Source organism: Agrilus planipennis, unplaced genomic scaffold, assembly GCF_000699045.2.
Source record: "Agrilus planipennis isolate EAB-ADULT unplaced genomic scaffold, Apla_2.0 scaffold80, whole genome shotgun sequence".
In the NCBI taxonomy this organism is placed as follows: domain Eukaryota; kingdom Metazoa; phylum Arthropoda; class Insecta; order Coleoptera; family Buprestidae; genus Agrilus; species Agrilus planipennis.
Window position 1 is genome coordinate 249778 of NW_020438873.1, and position 19556 is coordinate 269333.

Sequence of the window (19556 nt, forward strand, 5' to 3'; positions counted from 1 at the left end):
TTTTTTGAAGTGAAACTTCTTTACGCACGGTAGGGTAAGTTCGTTTCATACGAGTTGCTATGTAACGAAATCATGCAACGGATGTCCCCCCTCTACTCGGCCACGTAGTCGAGTTCGTAGTGGGGATCGCTTGAGCCGTGAGCGCGCTTCAATGCACACAATCGTTACAGGCAACTCCGGCATGTATAGTGTAGCCCTAACAAAATGTATGAATGCATTTGTATGTGTGCCTACACTCTACAGTCGAAACGACGCCACTGACGCCAATTCCTTAACCCCTATCCCGGTATGTTTGTGTGTTTGAAGAAGTTTCACTTCAGTAGCGTGTTGTATAATTACACGTTGTATTTTTTTTATAATTGTATCCGAGCCGAAATTCTTTAAATTCTATTTAAACCTAAAAACCTTGATTCCTTTTATGTTTTTGTATGAGGTCTGTTCAAAAAGTATCGCGAATTTGGAATTTCCCTGGATTACGTATATTCGATTTTCGATGCTTTTGGGGCGTTAGGATTGTGAGGTTAAAACTTTTTTCATCATAGTAGTATTTTGTTGGTTTTTTAGCTTTCAAAGCTTAGGAATAGCTTTATATGATTAAGAAAAAAATCTGTTCTAAGTATAATAAAAACGCTAGAAATTGTGACTTCTATTAAATTTTTTTTTTCTTACCTTAACCATTAAAGCTGATGCCGAAAGACCAGGGGAACAATATCGTATTCATTAGATTTCGTTTTGTTTTTGCGAAATCGTCATAAACAGTAGAGCTAAAGGTATTAAAAATATTCATTCACACCATACATACAATGTCGTAAAATTGTTTAAATGGTATGTACGCGTATTTAGGTTAGTTAGGTAATGTTTTAACCAATAAACCACTATCTAATCTTTTTACATCACAACATCTGGAGGTTTTTTGTTTAATTGCACTAACTATTAGATATTGCAACAAACTTCATGAGGCAGATTTTCATTTTAATTTTAATTTTTCTTACTTATGATTATCCGGTACCTAGTTAGTAATTAATGTTTAAAATTATCAGGAAATTTGGGTAATTTATTAAATATCCTTTAGGTATGATAATGGATAGATACATTGGGCACGCAAAAAAATGATATACTGGAATGACCAAATATTTGCCCTTCTGATAAAGGTGAATCAGTACTGTACAATACCTACATCGGTCCACAGATAATATAAAAAAATGTGTATTTATTTAGCAGGTAACAGTAGGTATCATTTTATAATAAAACATCATTAAATACAGGACAACTTTAGGAATTCATATACGGGGGCATAACATTAGTAGTATCCTTAGATTTCTATGGCATATAGCAAGGAGGAGTTAGAGATAGCTTTTAGTAAAATGGAAGCGGTATTGGTATTGACAAAACAGCATGGCATGAAAATAAAATAGTAAAAGTAAAGCAACAGTGTTGGTAGGCAATAAAAAAAAAGTAGGGAAAAAGTTAATATAAAAATATAAAAATATGAGTTAGAAAATTCAGGACGAAAGGAGCAGTAGTATCGTGGTTAGAGAAGGTTAGAAATGAGGAGGTATTGGAAAGAGTAGGCGAACAGGGGGAATTCGAAATAGGCTGGTAGGGCACCTTCTCAGGCATGATGGGCTATTTCCGAGATAAAAATGTTCAGTCTCGCAGAGTCTCTGAAAGCGAGACTCCAGTCTCCGTCTCTCATCGAGTCTCTCTGGTGTCGCTGAGAGAGAGACTCGAATCTCTCAATAAGTGGTGTCTCGATATTAGACATATGGTTAAAAACTTCAACATATTTCAGAGATCCCAGTCTTTCTACGAGAGACCAGAGTCTCTCAATTTTTCAGTTTTATTCATTCAGTCTCTCTGTGAGAGACTCGAATCTCTGAATTAACAATTTTATCGTTCGAGAGACTGAAAATTTTTGTCTAGGGTTTGGAAGGATATTAGAAGTAGAAATAGGAGATAAGAGGAGTTGAGGTAGATCTAGATCAAATCACTATTGTCCAAGTCCAGTCTTAGGACTGACAACCCTATAATCATGAAGGTGAATATTAATATAATATACATACATATATGTATATATTAACGTAGCCATTACAATTTTATTAATGATCTTCAGGATAATTACATATCATCATAAGCTCATCAGCTCAAAGACTGGATGGCACGTATCTCGACTTCCTCCTATCTTGATTTCCTTTTCGCATTTCTCGAAAACTAGAGCAACCTCTAATCCCTGACCCTCTTACCTTATGCTTCTGCATCTAATATGACTCGTTACCTTTTATTGTTAAAGAAGGTGCCCTACCGACCTATCTCGCCTAACTCTTTAATATTTTCTAGTAATAATCTTTTTAGAATTTTTAGTTTTTTTTTTCGGTTCCATTCTAATGTATCAGACCATTATTGAAATTACTATTTCTTGTTCACTGATTATGCGAAATTCGATACAATATAATTAGCGTGCTTACTCATGGAACATACTCCCCAACCTAGGATTTCAAGTGTGATAGGTCTCACATTATCGATGAAAGCTGAGCATAATTTTATCGGTTTCTTTTTGCAGTCTTTTTAAAGTTAAATGTAATTCGCGTACTTTATATTTATAGTGTAGCGGCAATTCAAGAAGCACCTAAAATTGACGCATATGAAACATCCAAAGATGTATTCACAAATATGAGCTATTTAGAGTTTAGCATGGCCGCTATTCTTTATTATTGTATCAAAGAAGCAAATTTTGTGGAACAAGCGTCTCGTATGACAGCGATGGACAACGCAAGTCGAAATGCGAGTGACATGAGAAGCAAACTTCAAACTACTTACAATCGTTTGAGACAGTCTGCTATTACCACAGAACTTATAGAAATTATTGGTGCATCGGAATCGATGAAATCGACTGAATAATCTTTCATTTTTAGAAGAAATAAATACAAATGGCACAATTTCGTGTTTTTTCTTGAAACAATTGTATTGTATGTTTGTTATTTGCTAGGGACTTTTTTCTTTAAAAAAGTGCACTCAATTTTTGTCATTTACTACATTGTACGATATACGAGGGTGGATTGATAAGTTTCCGGCCTGACCAAGAAAAACAAGGTTTTTAAAAATTTTTTTTNAAATGAGGATCTTTCTATGAGCGACTCGAGTCTGTCGTTCAGAGACGCTAAACAGTTTTTTGACAGTTTCTCAGCGACACCAGAGAGACTCGATGAGAGACGGAGACTCGAGTCTGGCTTTTAGAGACTAAGAGACTGAACATTTTTATCTCGGGAAGTTTTAAGGAAAAAAATCAAGTTCAATCTTTATTTCTTGTAATTTGGTTTAATTTTCCAAAAAGAAATGTTGTATAAGTTACAGTAGGACTTATTTTAGATAGTTTGAGCACAACTGATTATTGTAATACAAAACATAAATCTGTTTAAAAAACCGATCTTTTTTTTGCGCTCCCATAATTGTGGCGGGGTGTAGATTAAAAATACGCCAGTATTAGGATTACTGGGTTTTCGAAAATATTTTTATGTTTTTACAACAATTGCAGTTAAAGGAGATTTAATATTTACCTAATAAAACTGCGAATTGTAACCTTTTCAGATTTAGGAATAAGACAAATACGATCAATTGTAATAAATAGCCGTTTAATAAATGTGTCATTTTTATTTTAATATTAGTTTTGGCAGCGTCGAATATTACAATAAATTTTTTACTACAATTCTAGTAACCTATAAAGTTTTGGTTTTGTCAATAATGACAATGTCTTCGTTTTTTGCAACGTTTGTGAAAATCTTATTTTATATTTTTTGATTTTTACATACTTATATACTATTTTTGGAAAGGGAAAGGAATGTGTTTTTTAACGATGTCGCGGTTTAGTAAATGGTTGAATACATACCAAGTAAAACACAATGTTCCTTTTCGCTCCATGGCCACTTTAAGAGAACTTAAAGATCGTTTAACTTCTGTTGGCAATATTGGTAAAATAGCAAAGTCAATGAAAATGGTTGCTACAGTTAAATTTGCGAGGGCTGAAAGGGAAGCTAAAGAAGCTGCAGTATTGGGTAAAGCCGCAACTGATTTTTTTCCTAAAATAGAGGCAAAGGAACTTGAACACCCAGATAAACCTCCAAAAAAAGTTTTATTTGCCGTAACATCCGATAGGTAATGCTATTAGGATAGGGATTTTTCACATCGTGTTTTAAATTTATTGATAATTAATAACTACAAGGAGAAAACGAAAAAGGAAAATTTACCGAAATATTAAAGCGATATTTACAATTTATCCCACTAGCCCGTTGCTTTGTAAGCGAAAATAATAAAAATTACAAGTTGGATCCGAATTTGTAAAAATAAAATCTCAGCAGAAATAAATTTACTAGGTATTTTAGTTGATATTACAAATTAGATTGTAATAATTAAGAAATTTGAAATGATTTAAAAAAAAAACATGTCAAAATTGAGATTATTACAAGTCACCTAATAAATTCTACTATTTCTACGGCAAATTAAGTCATTTACAATCAAAAATTGTAAGTTTTACGTTGTCATAAAAATTTAGTTCTCTCCGTGTAGGAAAGGCCAATTTGATTCTTTGCAAAATATTATAAAGGTTTCCAAAATTTCATCCACTTCTTGGGAATGATTAACAGAATTAAGCAAGGACCTTAGTATAAAGTGCCTACTTGCCTAACCGAATGCGGTGAATGTGAGACATTCAACCTGGAAAAATTTCAACCGCATTGTTTTTCGGGAATCCCTGAAATAGGTCAATTTTTTCTTTAAGGGGGACATCTATTGATTTTCGTTCTCCCAAAGGGAGTGACAACCCCTTCAAGAATCTTAAATGACGTGGGAGCCCAATATGCTAGCGCAGATATATTTGTGCTGTGCAACAATTAAATGTGAAAACCTTGTAAAAAAGTAAGAAAACATCGACTCTATCCGTATACCTAATAAGATTCATCTCTCGTGTAAGAGCTTATTGAAGATGATTCAGATCGTAGTAATTCGTTGTCCCAATTTTCTGTATTTACGAATGCACGTTCTTTCTTAATGATTAAGTAAACAAACATAATTGGAGCTGTTGGAGTTATTTGAATTGCAAAATTATGAGAGAGTTTCTAGAAAGCTGAATACATGGGCGGGAATTTTAGGAAACTGGTATTACTGGCCCGTTTTTTCACCGCATCATTCGACTGACGAATTCGACTGACGAATTCTACCTACCCCCGCATTGCGGAGATTCTTAAAAATGACAATCACATTAAAGAAAATGATGCTACGTTTTGCCTGTATGTAATTTTTTGAATCAGAATTTTTATGACACCATTTAAAGAGAGTTACCTATAAAATGGAACATACCTGATTAGAAGATCTACGTTACGAATTATGACTGCATGTAGTGAAATAATCCTTAGAATACTGCAAAATAATATTGAATAAAGATTTGTTTACAGTATGGAAGTGAATGGCTTGCAATTTGAATATTTAATCAATAAAACTTGTTGGAGAACTCTTTATTTAATTTCATCTGGGTCTTCACATTAATTATAGTGTTAGCATTTTTTTAAAGATAATTGAAACGCCTTTGACTTCCCGCTTTATTTAAGATTCTTGAAGGAGTTGATATACCCTTTAGAAGAATGAACATACATCCATTAAATCACAATCAAACGTTGCCCCCGTCGAGACTGCTCATGGGGTGCTGATGAGATCAAATAAGATCATAATCGCGACCCACGTGTTGCAGTTTCGATAAATTACTGACCAAGAACTTAATTCGTTCTTACTAATTATTAATTTCATCATAATCCTTTTCAGAGGGCTCTGTGGCGGGGTTCATAGTAGTGTAGCTAAAAAGGTCATGCAACTCATTGATTCTACATCAGATAAGAAAAATATTATGGTATTCTGTGTTGGAAACAAATCGAGATCTATTATGCAGAGATATTATCCAAAAAATATTTTATTTGCGGCAGTCAATATCGGCAGGGTGCCGGCTGTGTTTGGTGATGCAGCAAAACTGATTAACGCGGTTCTTCGTTCTGATTATGAAGTCGATTATAATTATATTGTTCATAATCGTTACGTTTCGATGGTTTCATTTAAAACAACTGTAACCCCATGTTACAGGTAACAGAAATTAATACTTTTTAAGTGAAACTTCTTTACGCACGGTAGGGTAAGTTCGTTTCATACGAGTTGCTATGTAACGAAATCATGCAACGGATGTCCCCCCTCTACTCGGCCACGTAGTCGAGTTCGTAGTGGGGATCGCTTGAGCCGTGAGCGCGCTTCAATGCACACAATCGTTACAGGCAACTCCGGCATGTATAGTGTAGCCCTAACAAANCAGCCAGTAATGCTGGTGGACGGGCAGTCCCTCCGGACTATGCCGGAAGGTAGGGCGGAAGGCCCTCTTCAGCCTGCTTTCAGGAATCGTGGGAATGGGTGGGTGGTGGTTCTGGTGAGAAAGATGAGACGGACGAAATGAAGACAGAAGAGAATGAAAGATTGTCTGCGGAATATTACCGCCCCAGCATTTGCGTAAGTAATTCAAGAAAATCACAGAAAAACTTGGACCAAGGTAGACGGACCTGGAATTGAACCGGCGTCCTCCCGAATGCTAAGTAATGGTCTAAACCTCTAGGTCATGTCGCTCGTAAAACTGAAGACAAGAAAATTGACAACTTATTTAAATAAGATTTATTTTTTCCATTAAACCATGATTAGAATCAGAAACAGGAGTTAAGAGGACCTAGATTAGATTACGGTTCACAAATAGTTAAGGATGTTGGATGTTTTAGTAGAATAAAATTCAGAATAAGAAAGAGTGGAGGTGCGTGTCCAACCAGTTTTAGGACTGACGACCTTATGATGATGATGATGATTAAATCATGATAGTAAATAAACTGTTTGAAGACGGTCCTCTCTTCAAATTTAGATATGTGCCACGTTTGACTCAAAAGCTGGCAGTTATTGAAAATATTTTCTACATAGACAATTATTCATACACTTATTTTCTAGTGAAAACCAATCAGTTGTTTTTAAAATGGTAACCGATGCTGAAATTATCATAACATAAATAAATTTGTATTTATTTAATAAATTTCAGCGGAAATTCTGTCACTTATTACCTACTGTGTTGTTTCTTCCAATTCATGCCGCCTCGTGGCTTATATTTAGAACAAGCCACTGGTTGTACACATTTTATCCTTATTCCATAACTTGAACGTTTAATCTACTTGGCCGGTATCCAAACGAAAATCGATTTATTATCTTAGTCTTAAAATCTTATTTATTGTAGCGAAAGGCCGCTGTAAGGTATGCAAACGTATGATTCAGACAAATAAGTCGAGATATCTTAATCTAAATAGCTGCATTACGAGGAATTTTGGAAAATAGAGAGTAAGTCGAGTTCACAGAGCAGTCCTTATCGTTTCTACTGACGGTGAAACTTATAATAGTCGTATAATGCAGTTAGTGTCTTGTTCTACCGTTTAACCTCATAAACACCTGTGTTTTGTCGATGTTCCGGTTAAGTTTAAGATGTTAATGTCATTTTCTCAAATTAAACGTTACCGCTGCGTAGAGCTTTAGTGCTTTATGTTTGAAAATGTATTTCCCCATCATTTAGGAACAAGTAGTTGGGATTTAGTAATCGAATTAGTCTACATATAAAAATGCTGTGTAATTTGTGATTCAAAGGCGTTCAAGCTTTTCATAACCCTTAAAATAATTCCAAAATGTTTAAGGATTTCAATCTATAATTGCTTTTGAAGTAATTAGGGCTTCAAGGGCTAAAGCTCTTTAAGTATGGGATTTGGGTTTAGGGATTCGAGGTCTTTTGGTGAGGAATTTGATCTGTTAAACGTGACGGGTGGACTTTCGATTTTATGATAAAAGTATACTAAGTACCAGGGTTGACATGTTTAAAACACAATCTAAATAAAAATATGTTCTACATCAAGGTGCTTTAAACTGCGATTAAAATATCGCATAGTAATCATTATTTAAATTCTTTTGGATAGAGTAAAAGTAGTTAGCTCACTATATAAATTTGCAATAGAATTTCTATCACAGTTTATACACTCAGCCATGCGTAAAAACCAATCGTCAAAAATGTCCTTCTTTTCTTCTGGGAGATCGGAACAGGTCTGATTAAAAGCAGTTAAAACTTCAGTATCTGTTTGAAATATTCTCTCTTTCAACTAATCCTTGATGATTGGAAAAAGAACAACGTCACAGACAGCTAGGTGTTTTACAATTACCCGGTTATTTAATGCACTAAAAATAGATAAAGGATGATGTGTAATGTCTAGCAGATGCTGATGTCCATTTTAATTTATTCAAAACCCATCATGTGTATTGGTGAATAAATGTACTGACAATGAGTGAGAAGTTGAGTGAAACTGATTGAATGGGAATAGTCGAATCATTTACATTAGTAAGGCAAAGTCTTTAATTATTTTAGACATACGCCTTTATGAGTAAATCTGAATCGATCAATTATTAGGAATAGTACGTCTGGTTTTTATATTTTTTTTTTCGCGAAGATAAGTCTAGTAGAATTAAGGAGTATCTCTGATATGGAATAGTGTTTCTAAAGTTCTTAAATTGTTTTCGCTATTTCCATCTATAAGTGTTTAAATGTGATGTGAAATTCAACTGGAACAGGCAATAGTGATACAGTCTACATAAAAAGATACAGCACTTCTCTTGGACATGACCCACTTTTATCACAAAAGTTCAAGTACAACCTTCTAAAAACGTCTAAACTAAGAAGCAAAACAAAAACACTTTATGTTTAGTAAATAAACCCGCAAATGCCTATCTACTATTCTCTTAATTACAATTCAAATTTAGCCTGCACCTACGAAAGTTTAAACGCCAAAGCTCCCTAAAGAATTAATCAAAAACACTCTAACTCCTAAGCTCCAAGCCCTTACTCAAAGTGCTGTAGTTCTGGAAGATCTGATTACATTTTAAAATCCAAGGATTTTAAATTACCGACTACTTCGAATTTTAATCTATACATCGAAGATGCGATCAACATCATCAAAGACAGTACAACTATAGGGATAGATATACAGGGGCAAAATATTAGTATGCTTAGATTTGCAGATATAGCAGTATTAGCATCTAGCAAGGAGGAATTACAGATATTAGCTTTAAATAAAATAGAAGCGGTATTGTCAAAACAATATTGTATGAAAATAAATAAAAGTAAAACAAATACACTGGTATGCAAGGGAAGAAAAAGTATAGGCAGAGCGAATATAAAGATAGGAGACGAAAAATTAGAAGAAGTAGCTGATTTTATGTATCTAGGAAGTCAGATAAGTCAGGACGGAAGGAGTAGTAGGGATGTAAAGCAGAGGATAGCACAGGGTCGAGTCGCCTTCAATAAAAAGAAGTCACTTCTATGCTCGCGAACGGTTAATTTAGAAATTCGAAAAAGATTGTTGAGGGTGTATGTTACGAGTACGGNGGCAATAAAAAAAAAGTAGGGAAAAAGTTAATATAAAAATATAAAAATATGAGTTAGAAAATTCAGGACGAAAGGAGCAGTAGTATCGTGGTTAGAGAAGGTTAGAAATGAAGAGGTATTAGAAAGAATAGGAAAACAGAGGACTGTAGTCAATAAGAAATAGGCGAGGTAGGTTAGTAGGACACCTTCTCGGGCATGAAGGTCTAATCAGAGACATATTAGAGGCAGAAACGGAAGTCAGGAGGGGTAGAGGCAGACCTAGATTAGATTACTGTTGACAAATAGTTAAGGATGTGGGTTGTTCTAGTTTTAGGGAAATGCGAAGTTTAGCTCAGGATAGCAAAGAGTGGAGGTACGTGTCCAACCAGTCTTGGCCTGACGACCTTATGATGATGATGATGATGATGATGAGTACTTCGAAATCAATTACATACATTTAAATTTCTAAGTACTTTTATAAAGTAATTCGTTTACCAATTGCCAACTACTTATTCAAAAAAGGAATTGGATTACGGTGCTTGGTTTTTTCGTTAACATTTATAATAACTATCAGAAATGACTAATTACTTAGTCTTCCTAGAATGATACGCATTGTTTGTCATTTTTCAGTGGCAGCAGTTTGGAATGAGCGCTTTCCAAGTTAGCCGTTTAGATAAGTCACGGAGCGAATGCTTTTGGACTAAGGTGGCTACAAATAACTGGTTGAGAATGATGTAGACTTTTAGTCATTTTCGAGTGTGTATGTTCGTGGTGCATTACGTCAATTCATTCATTAATAGCAAACCTTAAGTTAAAAATAAGTCGACATCTAAACGGAAAATAACATATTGGCATGTCGCGAATGCTTGTTTTGTTACGAACGTTTAGAAACAATTTATTAGCAATATGTTAAAGAGATATAACCCAAACGGAATTCCTTTTTTCTTGTTGTTTTTGTTGCAGTCAGTTGTGTTTTTTTTTTTACATAAAACCAATATAATAACTGAAAAAATGCAATAATTATCCATGTTAAGTCAATGTAGAAGCTTCTAAAATTTGCTGCATTTTATTTATTCAATCGAAAGCTGAAAGTAAAGCGGTCAGAAATTTCTTTGACTTCCATCATCCAACTAACGACGTCTGATTAGGGCTGCCATCACCTAAATTGCTGACGCCGGATAAACGCGGCAAAAATCTAGGACCTTTCAGCGAAATATGGTTTTTCTCTGGACACCCCTGAAAAAATATTTTTTGCAACAAAAATAAAAACATCGTTATAGCTTTTTAATTTTTATTCATTTATACAGCTTGTTATTAAAATCGAATTAAGTACGGATGTAACCGCAACAAATAATAGACATTTTCAATATAATTAAACGTTCTTTCTGAGGTAATATGGTAACAAAAATAATTAGAAACGCTCCTTTTTGGCATTAATCCTATTATTATATGATACTACTAATAACTAACTAACTATAATACTTTAAAATAAGCTACGCCAATGATATTTTCAGTCATTTAGTTAGGTATCCAAATCCCTATATTTGTTGATTGTAAATTAAAAGTACTTAAGTAATTACTAAAACTAAATTTCTCTTGACAACAAAAGTGTACATCCGGACACTTTTTAAAAACCCCTACCGGACAATCCCCGGGCGCCCTTCAAACTAGAACAAATCCGGGGAATCCCGGACGGATGGCAGCCCTACGTCTGATGCATGTACTATTAAATTGTCACCCATGGAGTTATCGTTATTCACTTCAGACTTTTCAATTCAGTTTGATTGTAATGAAAATAAAATTCGAATTTTTCTACATGACTCGTCCGCTAAGTCATCATCTTGAAATCTTTTACAGAAAGGTTGTTTTAACAATTCTTAATTTGCTCTCATTTAGTTCTTGTTGATACAAAAATACAAGCACGTGCTTTGAAGTTGGTTAAGTATATCGCAAAAAATAAACGTTAAAGTCAAAGAAAAACTATCGTTATAACATTCGTGGAAGTATTGTAAAATACGATATTCAGCTTACTGGAAAAAGACGAAACTATAAATGTTACGAAACATCAAGGGAATGCCTATATACATATATGTATATGCGCCATCAATCGTAGACGTTGGAGCAATAAAGTAAGAAATTGCTGCACTTTTTATCGTTAGTATTGTATGGCAAATTGCCCACATCTGGAAATTGTACTTCATTACTCGACAAATGCTATTTAGACCACCTTAGTGTGTCAGTTTTATCCACAAAATTACTTTCTAAATCTAAACCAACATAAACTGAACCAATAAAAATATATATGAATAGAGGGTCAGACGGTTAATTTTGAATATTTTTGGTAAGTTATAGTGGATACTACATTAGAATTTATTAGTAGCTCAATCATCATCATAATAAGGTCGTCAGTTCCAAGACTGGTAGAACACGCACCTCCACTCTTCTATCCTGCGCTAATCTTCGCATATCCTCAAAAATTAGAACAACCCACATCCTTAACTATTTGCGAACAATAATTTAATCTAGGTCTACCTCTACCCCTCCTAACTCCCGTTTTTGCCTCTAATATGTCTTTGACTAGACCTTTATGCCTGAGAATATGACCTACTAAGCTATTTTGCCTATTTCGTAGTGACTTCCTTAGAGTCTTCTGTTCTCTTTCTAATATCTCTTCATTTCTAATTTTTTTTTTTTAATAACACCACATTTCTCTGTCCACGTTGTTTATTAGTTACTTGAATTGGTCCCCCTAGACTCAAAAATGTGCAAGATAGGTTTTTGTATATTTCTCAGTATTTAGCAGTAGTTAGATATCAAATAAAGGTGAGCGCACTGAAGCACTGGTTCTTTATTCACTCACAAGGATCTAAAGGAAAATCTAGCAGAAATCAGAGTTATTAATATTGAAGTTGCTACACTCATTGTTGTAATAATATTATAAATTTTTGTTTTACTAGTGCGGTAGTATTACTGGACTGCTCAGAAACTGCGGGCAGAAATTTCTAGGTACCTATGCTCATTGACAGACTAGTTGCTAATTGCTAGGAGACCCTGACCGTCAGCCTGCCACGGCGTACTTTTGGCTACGTTTCAGTTTCATGTCTTCGGACTTACTAAAAAGGACGATAAAGGATCGTATTTCTAAACTGCAGTGAAAATCTTAGTATATGTTCAACAATTCACCTAAATCAGTAAATGTATGTGTTTATAAGATGGAGATATGTTATATTAACAAAATATAGATATCTGATATTGTTTGAGCCCTACCCTATTCAATCTAATCATGGATCAAATTATATAAAGCGTGAATGAAACCCAAGGAGGATACAGAATGGGGCAGAAATCAATGAAAATACTGTGTTATGCGGAAAATGTAATATTGTTGGACAAAAATGATAATGACTTACAAAGGATGATATATAAATTCCAAATAACAGCAGCAAGGTTTATTGTGCAGACAGAACGGTCATATCAAAAAAGCTAATACGATGTGAACTGGCAGTGTGCGACCAACCGATTTATTAAAGCTCGAAATGTAATTATCAGGGAATGAAAATAATAATTCAGAGAGTTGATTATAGGGAAACTCGCACACAAGCAAACAAAGCTTCAAGAATTGCCGGATATTTGAGAGGCATAGTTTGGAAAAACAAATACAGGAGTATTGAAATTTAATTCAGAATTTCGGAATCTATAAGTTAGTGATGAAATCAGTATTAACTTAGGCTGTAGAAACGACGAAAACAAAAAGCATAAGCCGAACAACAGAAATGAAGACATTAAGATCGATTAAAAGAGTAACATTAAGGCTACGCATGCACTACAACTAGATTGTTCAACGACAGTTTAGTCGGTTTTAGTAGGTTAAGGTCGTATTAGCAAACTAAACTGTTTATTGCGAATGATGAGGATAGAGAAGGTTAGAAATGAAGAGGTATTAGAAAAAATAGGAGAACAGAGGACTCTATGGAAGTCAATAAAAAATAGGCGAGATAGGTTGATAGGACACCTTCTCAGGCATGAAGGTCTAGTCAGAGTCATATTAAAGGCGGAAACGGAAGTGGTAGAAGAAGACCTAGATTATATAACTGTTCTCAAATAGTTAAGGATGTGGGATGTTCTAGTTTCAGGGAAATGCGAAGATTAGCTCAAGATAGGAAGGAGTGGAGGTGTGTATCCAACCAGTCCTAGGACTGACGACCTTATGATGATGACGAACTAAACTATTGTTTAAAAAAGAAAATATCTGCATCTGAGGCAATGTTAAAATTGATTGGGTAGAGACGAAAAAAACATAAGAATAGATGATACTGAATTCATCCAATAACCAGCCCACTATTACTACGGAACCAGTTTTTAATTTCCACAGAGTGAGTGCGGCAAGCTCCTTCGCATTACAATCACTATAGTTTTTTTTTTTTACTTTTGTCGTATAAGGCTGGTTATCTTCTTTGTTCATTTTTTTTTGGAAAATATACCATTATAACATTACATATACATTATACAGACAGCTATGCAGATCAAGCTTGCCCTGAAGGAAGGAATCATAAAATAGGAAATTAAACGCGCCAGAAGAAGATCAACAATGCTTTAACATTAAATAGAAAAACATACAAAAGTGCAACAAAGAGAATTTTGAGTATATTATATGACTAACGCACAAAGCAGTATGTAATAGAGGTTTGAGGACATCAGAAATGTATATGAACCATGTCCCCCGAATTGGAGCTGTACATTTTTGATTAGGGAAGTCAGTGGGGAGTATAAATATTTTGGGGAAATTATTTCCTAAAAAAAGAGGAAATTGTCTACAATCTAAGCAACTGCTGGTTTTCTTTGCAATGTATGGGATGATGGATGATGATGATGATCTGTTTTTTCTCTAAATAAAAACTCAATATTAGGCGAAATAGGTTGGTAGGACACCTTCTCAGGCATGAAGGGCTAGTCAGAGATATACTAGAGGCAGAAACAGGAGTTAGGACGGGTAGAGGTAGACCTAGATTAGATTACTCTTCGCAAATAGTTAAGGATGTGGGCTGTTCTAGTTTTAAGGAAATGCGAAGTTTAGCTCAGGATAAGAAAGAGTGAAGGTACGTGTCCAAGCAGTCTTAGGCCTGATGACATTATGATGATGATGATGATTAGTTTTTACAAAATTTTGTGAATTGATTGCAGGGGCTAGTTTTAATTCCATCTTATGATTAGATTCAGCCCTATCCGGAGGGAATAACTGATGTTAATACTAGGAACCTACCCTTCAATCCTAATTTTCCAGATATAAGTATGCATTTTTAATCGATGGAGGAGAGGTAGTAAAAGTTGAAAGTTGGCGATTTTTCCAATAGTTTGTTTTTGCGTAATGGGTATATTTACATCCCTAAACCTATGTAATGGTAGAACAGTTTGTCTCTTGATTTTTCATTCGTCTATGAAACGCACGCTAAACTAAATAGAACACCGAATTGTTTCGAAAATGCAATATTTTCAGCTGTTACTACCTACAAGAAATTTTCCTGTCGGCATTTCAACACCAAGGCCATGGGAACTGTGCCAGATTTGACCGATTGTCTAATGTTTTAGAATATATTTTTAACAGCTTCGTGTGGAGTAACCTGACGTCACTTATAAACCCAGAATTTCAAAATTTCAACAGGCTGTATGAACATGCGATAGGTTAACAAACTTTAATCCATTTCCGCATTCCTAATGTTTAAGCCACTAATCTTCTGTGGGCATAGCAATTGAATCCTTTGATTGTCAGGTACTACTCGTAGATAAGAATGAAACTAGCCCTGCCTGTCTACGTAATATTTACATCTGTTTCCAATTTACCTAATATTGTTAACATCTAATGAGCGGAACATTAATACAGTGACCTACCATGCCATTAGAAGGATTTTTTTGTTTTTAATAGCAGATAATTGTTTACATAGGTATACTTTCGAAAATTGTTCTGCCAGAAGTCCCAATATACATACGTACGTATCAGCACTAAAATTAATTTCATATCTAGTTGCCACTTTTGCTATACCTACTGGAAATGATAAACTCTTTATGATTAAGAATCATACCATTTAGATAATTTATAAAATAAAATGAAGTTGATATGCTTCACCAGCGCCTTTTCCCCCAAAGAACTAAAAGCAAGCATACCAAAGACAATAACAATTATTAAAGTTTATACTGACTTACTGGCAACATAGAATGAACAACTCAACTCAACAACAAAAGGGACTTAATATACTAACAAAACGAAGTAGTACATCAAGTTTCAAATTCTTCCTACAAATTGCGTATAACTTGCAGGTAATATTCTTTATTGACCGTTCTACCCTGTGGCAATAACTCATGATGCATCACGCCCTGTAATCGACGAAAATTGTAAGCAATACCTTCGCATTTGACCTAACTTGGCGCGCTTTTTTCGGTCTTGGCTCGTGGGGCAGCTTCCATTGGGATAATTGAACTTTGGTTTCCACGTCATAACCATAAACACATGATTCGTCACCAGTTATGACCCTCTGGAGCAAATTTGGGTCGTCGTGGACAGAGTCCAACTGCTCCATGGCAATGTTAATGCGATGTTGTTTTTGGTTTAAATTGGACAATTTTGGCACACATTTCGCGGCGATCCGTCTCATCCCCAAATCATTGGTGAAAATCGAATAGCAGGAGCCATCGATAAGTTTGGGTCCTCAGCAACGTGATTCGACGATTGGCCAATACTATTTTGTTCACTTCATCAATGTTTTCCTCTGTTGTTAACGTGCTCGGGCGTCCGGTACGCTCATGAAGAGTCAGTAAGAGAGTATCAGAAACAAGAGTTAAGGGCAGATTAGATTATTGTTCGCTAAGTTTGATACGTAAATTTGGGCCAGAGTAGGAACAAGTCCAAGCAGTTCTTGAGCCGAAGACATTACGACGATAATGGTATACTGCGGTCAATTATATGCTTCCCTGGAATAACAATTACCTATCGAGCCCCAAAAATGGGTGTTTTTAGGGATTCAATACCGAACTGGCACCTTTCCACTTCCTACGGGTGTAAAACTAACTTATTATTTAACGTTTTCTTACAAACGTAATCAAACTTATTTTTAAATTGTAGATTTAGTAAGTGTTGCAGTTGTGGTCACAGTTACTATTTACAATTGGATCTTATCCGTTTTTTTAACTGTTATGTAATCAAAGATAAATAATAAACTAGTGGTCCTACTCCTGGGACCAGTGCTGATGTTTATTTTCTCTTATTGACCCTACAAATAACAAACTAAGCAAATGGTAATAATAGTAGCAAACTTTTCTCTTGGGAACTATTGTATTTACATATTGACTTGTTCTTTATGTCTACTTGCCGTGTGTAAATACAATAAGAATTAATATTTAAAAATACTACCCCCAAGGCAAAGGCGAGATTGCGTTATTTTTTTCGAGTCTAAATCAGATTATATCAAAAAGAAAAAACGAACGCAGGACAGAACAAGCCTTTTGAGTATATTGTTTATGTTTCTTATATTTTTAAGTAAATTTTAGAGTAAAGGGTTATTAATGACTTCGGTTTGTGCTTTATCAGTTTATCAAGGTAAAATTAATTCTATACGAAAGTGTTATCGAGCGATTAAGAATTTGAGATTATGAAATGATTTCTACTTCTGAAAAAGAATGTTTTCCAATGTATGGAATTCATAGCTAGGTTGTAGTTAATTAATGGTAGAAGGCTTTATTTGTTGAAATTCCATCAAAACATTGGCTTCTTCAGGTGATTAAAACTTTTACAAAATTAACTTAAATACTAAGAGTTTACAAATTTCATGGGGTGGGAACAACGAAAGGGAGGGATAAGATTAGAATTTAAGTTTTTGAAGGCAAAATTTAATTTAATAAAGGAGAACCATTTACATCAGTTTGATCGTTTAGTAAAATGTTTTGGTGAAACAATTGTTGTGAACTATTAATATATATTTTTGAAACTTTACTTTCGTATCCTTTAGCCGTAGTTAACCCATGGATTCTGCCATGATTACCATATAACTATTGACATTCGCAAAATTGAATATTGTTTAGTATGTAAAACATTCATTCATCAAAACAGAAAACTTTTACCTTTAGTAATTTGTTGTAATATATGATTACATCGTGAAGTGTAACTAAAAAATCATTTATATTCTGCTTTGTAATAAGCCCTTTGTTGTTTGAAATGTTAAGTATTGATTTTTTTAAAATTATTGTTTATAATTTACTTAATGGAATAATAACGTTTATTAAATTCTTGGTCACTGGTAATTGGTAATTAGTGTACTTGTATTTATCAATCAATTTTCAAAATTTCACCATTCAAGAATTGAGTTAGAAGATTAAATACATATTTCATGAATTTTAAGCAATTTAATTCAATAATGATTGAATTAAATTTTTAATTTAGTTTTAATAAATAGATTTAATAAACGTATATTTCGGCGTATAACCATCCTCGACGTATAAACACCCCCCCTCTTAGTTTTTAGCTAAAACTATGGTGTTTAGGTATATCCGTTGTATATAAAAATCCTCTCAATATCAGTCGAAGAAATTGAATTTTTGAATATTGCATAAAGCTCAATACTGTAAAATTTTAAGTTCGAAAATAGTTTAAGATTAATGTTAATACACTTAATAAGCTTCTTAGTCACCGGTACGGTACCGGTGAACAGTCTCATACAAAAAAATGTCTGTCATGGATCTAAATGTAATATGGAGATATATAACTTTATATGCGACCCGTGGAGTTATGATTAATTTCCAAAGTGACCCGCAAGATTATTTGGGTTGCCAACCCTGGTCTAAAGTAAAGCTTACATGCTATCTGCTTTGACTTCTGTTTTGAAATGTTTATTTAGTAGTAACTTTAATGTTAAAAAGAACGTGCTGTTAGGGAATATTAAAAAAAAATATTTTATTGTTTAGTGATCATGATATTTGCGATAAATGGTGTTCTTTACGTAATTGTTGAAAGATAAATAACTGACATACACGTAAACTAGATAACGCATTGCTTGTTTAGGAATAGTTACGGTTATGAAAAAGAATTATGTGAATTATAAACGTTTTATGTAGATAGTATCAAGGTGAATTAAATTTTCTTGTAAATTACATGTATATGCGTATAAATATTTACTATAGCAGCATAGAGGATAAAACTTCATTAGTTATTGAAATGTTTAATGTTAAGTAAAAATTAATTTTTATACGAAAAACAATATCTAACATACTTTAGTGTTGTCGTAAATGCAAATGCAACTGAACAAATATCACTTAGGTATTCACAGTTATAATTCTTTTGTAATTGACCAATAAACTACTAACATCTGTTATAAAACTAGTTAATCGATTTATTCTGATTGAAATAACATTTCTAAAATAACAACTGATTTAATTCTTCCAACTGGCATTACTATTTATTCCTATTTTGATAAATTATAGAAATAGCATTATCAAATTTATATTTATAAAGAACAAGTTAATGTCAATAAAACAAAAACTAAAACAGAGGAGATTCTACAACGCACTCTTTTGGTTTTCAAAAATTGTTGAGGAAAAATAAAAAAAATGGAGCTGGTTTAGTCTACAGTAATTTTATTAATTGTTTCGCTCCAAAAAAAATACTGAATCAATTTTGTTAAAATCTAAACGGGATCAATCTGAGAGTATGTCTACTGAAGTTTTGAATAATCAAGCTTTGGAGGGTGCAAGTGGTAATCGAATTGTGAGTAGAGGAGCGTGATTAAGCGACGAAAACAATTGTAAAAGAACTTGAAGAAGTTGTAATCTGAAGACGGTCCTGGACGTGAATAATTAAAAAACTACACCGATGGAAAATGTAAACAGTGACGGTTGTTGAGCGACTAATAAAGTAAACATCAACTGGTTACCACTGCACTACTACACACAATAATCTTTAGACATCCATTGTAATAACAATTAATTAAATAACTGTTTTGTGCATTGCTGGTAGTATACAGTACTATTTATAATACATCTCGTCAAGAAAAAAATTATACTAGGTAAATTAATATCCTTTGGATCAGTAATAGAATTTTTATTAAATTTTAATGCCACC

The 19556-nt window shown here is 33.8% G+C and overlaps 2 protein-coding genes across 3 annotated transcripts in view; both read left to right on the plus strand.

The window, feature by feature from the left end:
• Nucleotides 1-19556, plus strand: part of LOC108734783 (junctophilin-1) — a 75608-nt gene that overhangs the window by 36780 nt on the left and 19272 nt on the right. The gene's annotated exons all lie outside the window — the stretch shown is intronic.
• Nucleotides 3717-6148, plus strand: LOC112906074 (ATP synthase subunit gamma, mitochondrial-like). 2 transcript variants are annotated; one of them, XM_025979702.1, is made up of 2 exons: nt 3717-4149; nt 5809-6148. In XM_025979702.1, exons 1-2 carry the CDS (start codon nt 3836-3838, stop codon nt 6122-6124), a joined length of 630 nt encoding a protein of 209 aa, XP_025835487.1. In that variant the 5' UTR covers nt 3717-3835; the 3' UTR covers nt 6125-6148. The 2 variants fall into 2 exon arrangements, with proteins under 2 accessions (XP_025835487.1, XP_025835490.1); XM_025979705.1 differs by having other exon boundaries at nt 3717-4049.

Bases quoted from the DNA above. Each gene is read 5' to 3' on its own strand.
- LOC112906074 (XM_025979702.1), top strand. From the start codon at position 3,836: ATGTGTTTTTTAACGATGTCGCGGTTTAGTAAATGGTTGAATACATAC. The intron at 4,150-5,808 runs GTAATGCTATTA...AATCCTTTTCAG, and splicing joins TTTGCCGTAACATCCGATAG to AGGGCTCTGTGGCGGGGTTC.